At 53.7% G+C, this 11,068-nt stretch overlaps 1 protein-coding gene across 1 annotated transcript; it reads left to right on the top strand.

The window, feature by feature from the left end:
• Positions 1-1,043: 1,043 nt before the first annotated feature.
• On the top strand, positions 1,044-10,303 carry YKT6 (YKT6 vesicular SNARE protein). The gene is made up of 7 exons (XM_007446995.1): positions 1,044-1,511; positions 3,956-4,038; positions 5,230-5,330; positions 6,350-6,454; positions 6,744-6,809; positions 9,085-9,186; positions 10,016-10,303. The coding sequence occupies exons 1-7, from the start codon at positions 1,408-1,410 to the stop codon at positions 10,049-10,051; spliced, it is 597 nt and encodes a 198-aa protein (XP_007447057.1). The 5' UTR covers positions 1,044-1,407; the 3' UTR covers positions 10,052-10,303.
• The last annotated feature ends 765 nt before the right edge of the window (positions 10,304-11,068 follow it).

Genomic DNA, 11,068 nt, shown 5'->3' on the forward strand with positions numbered 1-11,068 from the left:
CAGGGATCAAACCCTTGCCCCCTGCAGTGGAAGCTCAGAGTCTTAACCACTGCACAGTCAGGAAAGTCCCACCGGAGACATTTCTGGTTGCCAAATGGCCGGTGGGGTGCCACCAGCATCTAGTGGGTAAAAGGCCTGAGATGTTGCCTGCAATGCACGGACAGCCGCCAACAACAAAGAATTATCCAATCCGAAATATCAACAGTGACAAGGCTGAGACACGCTGATTTAGGGTAATGTTTAGAGTGATGCCGTTGGTTTTTCAAATATTACCATCTCTTTCCCATCATTTCAGATCTGGCTGCTTCTAGCATGATAGTTGTGTAACCTTTCTGCCAACTTCCAAACACCAAGGTCCTTTCACCTCTGTCCTGCAAGATGCTCTCGGATAACATACCACTCAACAAACAAGAAGCGTGAAAGATGTACTACCCTTAGGGAACTGAGCCTCATTCATCCCCATCCATTGAAAAAGCATTATTCCAACATCTCAAGCAAAATGAGGTTTTCCAAGTCACGGTAAGCCAAGCTGCTCCCTCAGTTTGGAGATGAGTTTCTGCCCCTTTTGAGGTGAAGTGGCTCTGCTACTCTGTGAGGTCAGCAGTTTGGCTCCCAAATCAGTGGTTAGACATCTGGTTTCCCAGGTGGTGGGCAGGCCCAGGAGCCCTCACCCCTGCGGGCTTGTGCTGAAGGGACCTGTGTGACCAGGGACTTGCTCCCAGGCAGGCAGGAGGAAGGCGTGGGAATGTCAAGAGAGGACTCAATCATCTGAAAACAAGAGGCATACCTTCACCTCCCGGCAGGTCCCTGCCCTTCTTCACCCAGAAAGGAGATATGATTCAGAAAACACTTTCCAGGGACAGCAGTTCGCCCATAAACCAAAGTCCCTTGTGTGGGGTTTACAAAGCCCTGGCGTGGGGGTGGGACTCGGTCTCACCGTTAGGAGGGAGGACAGCGCCGGGGGACACAGGCGCCTCTACAGGCCTCAGAATGGACCGGGAGGAAGCGAGAGGCCTCTGGGAGAACTCAGGACGGCCAGGGAGAAAAGGACAGGCCCTCGCAGAGAGAAGGACAGCGAGGGAAGTCTAAACACTTACGAGCAGCAAGCCTGGCGGCCTACGAAAGCCCAGGGGGCGGGGGACCGACCTCCAGCGCAAGCGCAGCACTCTGCCCCGCCCCCTCGCCCGTGCTTCCGGCTGCTCCTTTCTGCATCCGGGGCACGAAAACTCCTCGTTAGGCCTCGGGCGGCGGCCTCTGACCGGAGCCGGAAGTGGACCCGGAGCCAGGCGGAGGAAGCCGGCGGCCGACCCGTCAGCAGTCTGTGGTGGTCTCGAGGGGCGGCGCCGCGCTGCTCCCAGCGAGCCGATCCCGCGGCCAGGCGGGTAGCCGGCCCGAGGGCGCGAAGCCATGAGGCTGTACAGCCTCAGCGTCCTGTACAAAGGCGATGCCAAGGCGGTGCTCCTCAAAGCCGCGTACGACGTGTCCTCCTTCAGCTTCTTCCAGAGGTCCAGGTAGGCGGGCCCAGGCGGGCGGTGCCCGGGCGGGGAGGCCTGGGATCGGGGTTGGAGACGGCCCCGGAATCGGGGGAGGGCCGGGGCTCGGCCTCCCGTGGTGGAGCCGGCTGTGGCCTCTTCCTCGGCCTGCGGACTGTGCCTCTGAAGAATCATGTTTTTTTCGATCGCAAAAAGCTTTATCCCATCGTAGAACGTAATGCTGTAATCAGGGTTTTTCCAAATTTCTGTCGTATAAAAATTATTGGGGGGCTTTGAAAAAGTGCGGATTCCCCAGGCTCACGTCCAGTGGAGGCCCAGCGATCTATATTTTAAACCAGCAACGCCCACTTAGTGATGCTGACCTAGGAAGCTTACGTGCCACTCCTTAAGAGCCACGTTTGTATTATCTGTTGGGGCTTTCCAGCAGTTCCGTATGAGAGATATTGGTATACTGTCCTATCTTATGAGTGAAGTCACTGAGGTCCCAAGAGATGGATACCAAACCAGCCAGGACTCCAACGCAAATCGTACGCTCTTTATGGTTGGGCTTTAGTGGTACAGAAGGGTTCTACGGTGAAGATTTGGAAGGAAGCGTGGGATCTGTAGGGCTTACAAGCTTTTGAACATTCGTGAGGCGCTTTAATGCAATCAGGTGTGTATTAGAATTACCACAGACACTTCCAGCCTGTTCGTGGGAGGGATGGGGGTGACTCAGGCACAAAAGAAGGACCCTGCAGAGCCTGGGTCTGTGGTCATCCAGTCTCCGGGCCTGGGGAAATCTGCAGTCTGGATTCTGTTTTCGCTGCTTCAGTGCGGCTGTTTTGTTCTTGATGAGAGCGGCTTACTGGCAGGATCTCAGACAATTCCTCTTGTTATTTTGTCGAAACTTTCTGCGGCTTTCTGGGTCCATCTTGGCACTTCTTAGCTTTCTTTATCATGACCTCTAGTCTCTGTTCTGTGTCCCTTCTTTTCTGTGATTGAACTTTGGGAGCTAACTTGGCTAATTCTGATTCTTTCACTTTTTCCTTTTCCCCTCCCCACGTATACTGAAGATCCTCAGAGATTTCACTGTAGGACTTTCACCTCACTGGTTTGCGATGCCCAGACCAGTTTCAGATGATTAACACAACTGCGATACTGTAGGGACATCTCTACCAGTGCCTCTTAAAACAACACGTAGTCCAGCCGAGCTCACTGTTTTTCTCATAAGTCCTCTTCTCTTCCATCCTGCCTGCCTCATGATTATCAGAACCCAAGCCTCAACCCTTCGAAGGGTTTTCCAGCTTTTCTGGCCCTTGTATGCAGACTCTCACAATGAATGCAGTTCTTCATTTGTCTAATTATAGTCCTACTCTAAGCTCTGTCTCTTTTTAGCTTTACTGCAAGGACTTCCTTGTTTTCAGACTTTTCTCTAAGGGATCATCTTGATCCTATCACCCTCTCAAGATAATAATAACAAGTAATACTGTGCGCCAGACATCGTGCTAAGTGCTCATCTAATCATCGCAGCAAATCTCGATTTATAGATGAAGCCTGGTGCAGTAAGTACCTTGCCCCGGAGGTCATACGTCTCATAAGTGGTGGAGCTGGGATCCCAGCCAGGGAAGTCCGCTCCCGAGTCCTCACTCGTCTGTGTGGCTCTCCGTGCGGTTTCAGAAGTATCCACATCTGCTGAGGCTAACTGTGGATTCCCCAAGTCACGGCCCTGTGCTGACTGCCCTTTACATTCCAGTCAGAGGCTTCTTGTTAACTCCGCTTCCTCCAGCTGGACCGTCATCATCTGGGACCCTTCCTTTCTGGCCACATCTCTCAGTTGGGCCCGTGAGCCGCCTCCTCCCTCTCAGCCTCTGTGCGAGCCATTTTCCGTTTCCTTGTCTTGTCTGAGCTCTTGCCCTGCCTTCCTTCCAGAGTGCCCCGGGCTCATACGGAGGATTTGCCCCAGCAGACCGGAGGCCTCGTTCTCTGCCAGAGCCAGCAGTCACTGCGGACATGTGTCACATTGCCGGGTTCAGCCAGTGGCAGCTGCCATAACTGACTGTGCATCCGCCGAACACTTTTTGCCACTTATGTTATTCTGTCACAGATTTTACTTGTCCCCGCTTCTCAGAAGTCAGTGGAGCCTTGAAAACAGGAGCTGGCTTTTGCTTCTCCACTGTGCCCCAAATCATACACTGACCAAAATGTTAAATTAAGTATAACCTGTAGAAAGTTCCCTGGAAGTCTGGAAGTGGTTTGTTTGAGCAAGCTAGGTAGCAAGCAGATGTGGTTTGAATGGTCTTGGTGATTTCTAATTATCTGTATTTGTGATCATTGACAGGGTGTTTATTATTTCTTCCTAAGGTTGGGAGGGAAAGGAATGAAACCAAGAAGCAGTGTCTCCTTAGTGTATACGCTCAGAGGTCCCTTTCCACTGTGTTGGGGACAAGGTGACAGGAACAGGTAATATGTGTTGTGTTTCTTAGCGTTCAGGAATTCATGACCTTCACAAGTCAGCTGATTGTGGAGCGCTCCTCGAAAGGCAGCAGAGCTTCTGTCAAGGAACAAGGTAAGAGGACCTGCTACCTTGTGAGTGTGTGCTGGCCTGGCTGCCCCACCTCAGGCAGCTCGGAGCTTGATCAGCAGGAGTGCTTGCCGCGTGATGAAGCGGGCTACCAGGACCCCACTCCTCTGCTAGCTGCTCTCTTCCCTCCTCCTCGTTTTCCTGTTATGCAAAATTCTATGCCCACTGTTGGTGTCGAAGTTGCCTGGTTAAAATCACCCCCAAAAGCTTGGACTTGCTTAAGATTAGGGTCCGCCTCTCGGAGCAGTAAGCGGCCTTCCTGCTGTGTCCTCTTTCCCCTCTGGAGTTGTAGATATCTCAGGAAAGGATGTCCACCCAGCCCTGTGGAGGTAGTACTGTATTCTGTGCTGCTTAGATTTTTGCCCAAGAATCTGGAAACTCATTACTTTTTCCTCTTGACCTTAGTTTTTTCTTCTTCATGATTCAGGTTTCCTTTAAAATTTTTTAGACATTTATTTTAGAGGCATTTGGTGAGCTGTGTCATCTCTGAATCCTTTTAAAGTGACAAAAATTAATTTCAGGGATTGTGACTGTTTTGCAGAAGCTCTTGTATAGACTCTGTACCTTTTGATAACTTGACGACTTCAGCACATGCTTGAGACCCCAGCCAGCCGTGGCTAATTGTTTTCTGGATGGGCTTTGTCTCTTCCTCCCATCCTGCCCCGTCCCCGCCAAGGCCCACCACAGAGTGGAGCAGGCTAGGTTGCTGTAATGAGGAAGGCTGAGGCCCTGACAGGTGATTTCTAAGAAAGTGGAGGCTGCTTGGCTTGGCCAAGGTTCCATCAGCTTGGGAGCAGAGCACAGCAGAGCCCCAGAGGGCTGCAGCTTCCCAAGATACAGGTGAGCCTGACCTAGAGCTCAAGGATGTGACTTGGACATGCACCTGGGGCCCTGTTGCCTGGGATGTTTCTGCACCACTGGTGCTCCTTTAGACCCTGGCTTTGCACACTGGGCCTTGGGGCATTCACTCGCCCTGCAGCAGGTGTTGGGCCGCGCTGCCGTCAGAACTACACGCGCTGTCCTATGTGCAGGGCCTGACCATAAACCTCACTCAGAGCCGCTTCGTTGGCCCAGGAGGCAGGAGCCCAGCACTGTAACACTCTGACTGGTTTTGGTGGTGAGAAAGTCTAAAGCCCTCACGTCACCCTCTGTGTGTCTGGCCTCTTGTCTCCCTAGAATATCTGTGCCATGTCTACGTGAGAAACGACAGTCTGGCGGGAGTGGTCATTGCTGACAGTGAATACCCATCCCGGGTGGCGTTTACCTTGCTGGAGAAGGTGTGTCTGCAGCTCGGCTGGACTATACTTGGACAGACGAGTGTGGACTGGGGCCAGGAGTGACGACAGGGCCCAAGGCGGAAGGGGCGAAATAGTGTGTCCAAAATCAACCTGTTCTCAGCTTTTCTTCTCACCCTAAACCAAGAGAAAGTCTGGGAGCCTTCCCAATCCCATCCGTCCCACCCCACCGTACCCCCTGCTCCTGCCAATTTCTGCTGCTCACCCTGCTAGTGTCCCTGGTGCTGCCTTGACTCTGCTTGTTGGCCACAGAGTCACGGCATCTCTCCTTCCGGGAGGGAGCCCTCGCGTCAGCTCTGGCTGTGCTTTTTGCCCCCGTCACTCCTCTTGCTGGCTCTCTTCCTGCCTCTGCCCTCAAAGTCATGACTTTCATTTCTTTCTGAGCCACACTAGACTATGTGCTCTGCCCCGTGACCCACGTCCCCTCCTCCCCCCTTCTGCTCCGACAGGCTTGTAGGGCACACGCTGGGCCCCTCCCCACCTCTGTGCCTCTGCTGCAGGAGTCCCCCTGCTGGCCCATCATGCAGTTACAGCAGCTTCTTTCCCCGTGTGGGGCTAGCGCCGCCACGTTCTTCAGTGTGTTTTTGTGGTGCTAATGATAAACTCCTCAAAGGCCCTGGCTTCACATCCCCCAAAACACTCGTACACTTATAAGCACATGAAATCTGGTGGCTGCTTAAACTTAAGGGACCTAATTATCTTTCTGAAGAATTGTTTTGGAAAATTAGAGGGCCAATATCCTTTGTTCTGGAAATTCGTAACCTGATAAAAGTGGAAATCTGTAGTTTGAAATTCTAATAATTCTGTCATTCACCCGATGAGGTTCATATGAGGCTAGGCATCCTCGGTTTTTAATTCCCAGAATACTGAGGAAGGAGGAACTTGAACTTAGATTTTCCCCTTGCCGTTAGCCATCCTCCTCTACCCTCCTCCCTGGGTCCTCTCTTTCGGATGAGCACAGCAGAGGGGAGGGCATGTTGCTGAGCTCCTCTGTCCTGCAGGTACTAGACGAATTCTCCAAGCAGGTCGACAGGATAGACTGGCCAGTTGGATCCCCCGATACCATCCAGTACACAGGCCTGGACGGTCACCTCAGTAGATACCAGGTAGGGTATAAAGACTGTGTGCCAAAACTGCGTGAAACACAAGAGCCGGCAGCCCTGGTGGCTGTGGCTCTGGGTGATGTGGATGTTGATGTCCTTTTGAAAAACGCAGGGACCCACATTAAGACCTGGAACCCAAGCTCCTAGGCAGGCTTTTGCTTCTCTATCATTTGGTTAAAAAGCCTGTGGTTTTTAACTTCTGAAAGTGTGTCCAGCTCACTTGGTTTTGAGCCCCGTTTTCCAGGTGGCCACTCCAGTCCTGACGTGGTTTTTATTTTTGGTTCTTTCCTAGAACCCCCGAGAAGCTGACCCCATGACTAAAGTGCAGGCTGAACTAGATGAGACCAAAATCATCCTGGTAAGTAAGTAAGTAGGAGAGCAAGTCCCCAAACTGAGGGGCAGAAAGATTTGCCGGTAGTCAAGCCCGCGCAGCCAACACTTGCTTTAGTTGTAGTCGAAGCACTTTTCTGAAAGTGGTGTTTGCCCACCTGTCCCCGTGCATCAGAGGCCTCAAAGCCAGACTCACTCAGACAACCCTAGCAGGATCCCTCCTGCGCCCCGTCTTGGTTAACGGCACCTGTTGTTTGAGGGACCCAGCATATTCCCGTCCCCACTCCCTGTCTGGGTAGTTACTGGGTTCGGGGGAATCTGAGTTCTGTGGTCCTGCCTCTGCAGTGCCTGTCTTAGCTTAACCCACTGCCCAGCAGGTGCCTCCCTTTCAGGGTCTGGGTCTCGGCGCAGACTGAGGCTCACCCGCTCTGACTAAATACAGGCCCAGCATTGTCAGAATCAGGCCTGTTTTAGAAGAGCGGGAACCCTGCATTTTTAGCTGAAATCTCCTGGTTTGTAATGGCTGCTTCAACATTTTTTTAAAACTCTGAGCTACCTTTGGCCCTCGATCAGCACTGGCTTTGATTCTTGGGGCCTCTGCCTCTGGTCCCCTGGCTTCCTGCCTCCCTGCAGTCTGTCCACTACACAGTAGCTGTTGATCTGTCACTCTTCTGCCTGAAGTCCTTGAGCAGCTCCCAAGTCAGCTCCAGGATAAAGTGCAGGCTCCCTGACGTGGTCTCGCACCCCGGGCCCTCCCTCCCTTTCCTGCCTGACTCCTGCACGGGCGCCCCGCACTCAGGCCACCAGGGTACTCGGAGGCGATACAGGCCCTTTCTGAATGTCGCTGCATTGTCACTGCACGTTTACGTGAAGCCTGACCCGTGTGTGAGCTCCCAGGACTGGGAGCTTATCCTGAGCTTTACGCCCCTGCTCACAGAACAATGCCCGGCTTAGGCTTAGGGCGAGGGCTTAGCCAGCGCCCAGCAAGTAATGGACGCCTAAGTAGATGGATATAAAACCCAGGAAAGGGGACTGCCCTGGCCGTCCAGTGGTTAGGGCTCCGCACTTCCACTGCGGGGGTCACAGGTTTGATCCCTGGTCAGGAAACTAAGATCCCGCAAGCTGTGCAGCACAGCCCCCCGAAAATTAAAATAAAACCCAGAAAAGGTGCCCAGACAAATCCTACCCCAAATATAAAACTCCTATCAACGCTGGCTCAGCTTTCATGCACATCTGCATCTCCTGGGGTTGGACTCAGGTCTGGGGCAGGACCCAGCAGGCTGTGTTCTATAAAGAGCATCCCAGGGGCTCCAAGCCTAGGTCTTCTAAACCATGCTTTGGATAATGTTTGGGGGCTTTGGAATGAAAGTTAGATGTGACAGTTTTGGGGCACTTCTCTGTCTTTTGTGCCATGTTTCTCCACGTTTCCTAACCGAGCCCTGTCTCTGCCTTCTGCTGCTTCAGAACCTGTGCATGTGAGCACCACAGAGCCAGGGGACACATGCTCTCTGTCTTTCTTTCTCTCTCCACTGCACAGAGCAGATGGGTCCTGGACACCCAGCCCATTCTGGCTGCAGTGATAAAATCTGGATTACTGGTTATGCCACCTTTTATCCCATTCGTGTCTTGAGCCAGTTAACTTCTTATGGTGGAAATCTGAGTTGCTCAGCTGTGTGTAGAAATAAAGGACATTTTTGCTCACTCCTCATTCTGTGCTGTTTCACATGTGCAAAGCTAGGTTTGTGCCACTTGCTCTGAAGAGGCCTCTGAGGGCCTTGCGGCTGCCCTAGCAATAGCCGTCTGGGGTGGGAGTGAGTAGGCCACTTCCTGATGGTCCTGGCAGTGGGGCTGGGGGCTCTTCTGAGGGCCTCCATCCCTTCACCCGTTCAGAAAGGGTCTGTCTGCACTGCCTAAGTGCAGAAGTGCTCTCGCAGAATTGACAGTAATGCGATTTAGACACAGTTCCCCTGGGGGAACAGGAAGCATTCTGTGCAGTAGGAATGTGTGTGTATAAATACAGACATAGGTGATCCCTCCTGGAGTGTGGCTGGCTGAGCCTGTGCTGTGGAGGATTTGGGGGAAGTGCTTTATGTCCCAGTTAGAACCTTCTAGATTCTCCAGGAAGGTCACTAGGTCCTGTTTCCTCTACAGGTCTGGGACACTGTGTCTTGATGCAGTGTCCCAGATATGGGGGAGGGGCCCAAAGGAAGTGCTTTCCTGTGACTGAGCTTCACGCGGGGGCTGGCGTCTACTTACTTTGTGAACAGAGCAAAGTGTTCTTTTCTGTTTTTCTTCTTGTCCAGCACAACACCATGGAGTCTTTGTTAGAGCGAGGCGAGAAGCTAGATGACCTGGTGTCCAAATCCGAAGTGCTGGGAATACAGTCTAAAGCCTTCTATAAAACGGTGAGGGCGGCCTGGCTCCCGAGCACCCCTTCCTGAGAGCAGTGGCCGCGTGCTCACCACTAAACAAGTCTTCCTTGGAAAGTTCAGTAACGTGGCCGGTCAGTAGCGGCAGGTTCGCTGGGGTGCTGTGGGAGCCTAGGTGAGCTGGGGCCTTGCCACGCCCTTCCTCTGGGCTCCGTGCCCCCCCGCCCCCAGGCCGGAAGGGTGGTCCCCGCATCCCTGCTGCCTGCTGAGGAGCAGCAGTGCACCGCCTTCCAGAGAGTTCCTTATGTTCCTAGTTAGCTTCCCTTTAGCTGAAGGATTTCAGTTTGAACAGCGGGGCGCTGCGTTTACTTGGTCCATCCACACACACGTTTGCTCTCACGTGTGCCTTGGAGGGCGATGCCAGTGGGTCAAGGGGGCATCTGCGGACAGGAGGTGAGAGGGAAGGTAACGGAGGCCCCACAAACCAAGTGTGAACCTCTCCGTTCTCTGAGGACATCCTCAGTAAAAAACACCCCTGTGGGTTAAGACAGCTTTACGGGGGGACAGGGCCGGAGCAGAGGAAGAGACTCAGCCAACCCGACTTAACGTTCCTGTTCTTTGTACTTGGCTTAACAACAGGAAGTTTACTTCCTTACTGATAGCGTTAACGGAAAGCGGACAAAATAACTTCAGGGGTATGAACTGCTCCTGGACAGCTTCGCTCCAGGCATCGCGGACGGGCCGGTTCTCTCTCTCTCTCCTTGCGATTCCCGGAGCCCCCGGTAAAGCCGCCCAACCCCCGCGGAGCCCCCAGTGCTACGTGTGCCAAGGTCCACCTCTTCAGCTCTTCTTTGTCTCTTTCCAGGCCCGGAAGCAAAACTCATGCTGTGCGATCATGTGACAGCAGCCGGCAGAGGCCCCTGCGCTGGAACGCCACCGTCACTCACATCGGAACTGCAGCCCCCAGGGAGCAGACCCACCGTGGAACAACCCGAGTGGGACAGACTCAACTTTGGCTTTGGAGCTCGTGGGAGGAACCGAAGGGTGGAAGGGACCTGGGGGTGGGGAATGTTCAGATTCACATGTCTAGTAATTTGAGGCCCCCTAAACGTGTATTTTGGGGCCGAATGAAACCATAAAGCTCAGTGACTCCTGTAGATGCTGCAGGGCTCGTTTCTAACCCCCTGGGAAGGACGTTTGCAAGGCCCACGGGGCGGTCAGAGCCGGCTCTTTGTTGATCTTCAGTACACCTTTGGGTTTTATCTGTACGCTAGCTGTGTTAACAGTCCGGTGAGTGGGGTGCCCTGACTACAGGGCTGGGGCGGGACAGACAGCCACTGCGGGCGCAGTGGGCGTGGGGGGCGCCGATGGGGGCTCGGGCCAGCGTGTCCATGTCGGGAGGAGACAGCCACTGGGCTTCACAAGTTCTGAGACCTTGTTTGCGCTGCTGCTGAGATTGACTTTCTGTAGTGCCCGTCCAGCGAGTTCCACAGAGATGCCTTGGAAGTTCGGGAGGGGCGTCTGCCCGGGCTTGTGGTCTGGCTTTGAACATCTGGATCATAGCAGGGTGTGCTGTAGGTGAACAGGTTTCACTTGTCTTTCTGGTGACAAGACTGTCCTGACAATCACCTGGGACTTAACACACATCTTAGCAAGTGACCTTTACTGTGGCCACCACTACCAGGCACCAAGAGAAGGTGCCAGCCAGCCCGGGGACTCCCAGCACCCCACTTACGGTCTGAGCCTTCCACACTCCAGCCCAGCCCCCTGCAGAAGCACTGCTGAGCCCGCATCCTCCCCCACCACCCCAGCCGCCCCCAGCAGCACGAGGCCCACGGCTCTGAGGCCCAACCCTGCGAAGAGACACGCAGAGCAGCCCAGGCAGTGGCCCTGGGGGCTCTGGGCCCTTCTCAGCCTC

This window comes from Lipotes vexillifer, unplaced genomic scaffold (assembly GCF_000442215.2).
Source record: "Lipotes vexillifer unplaced genomic scaffold, Lipotes_vexillifer_v1.1 scaffold1359, whole genome shotgun sequence".
Lineage (NCBI taxonomy): Eukaryota > Metazoa > Chordata > Mammalia > Artiodactyla > Lipotidae > Lipotes > Lipotes vexillifer.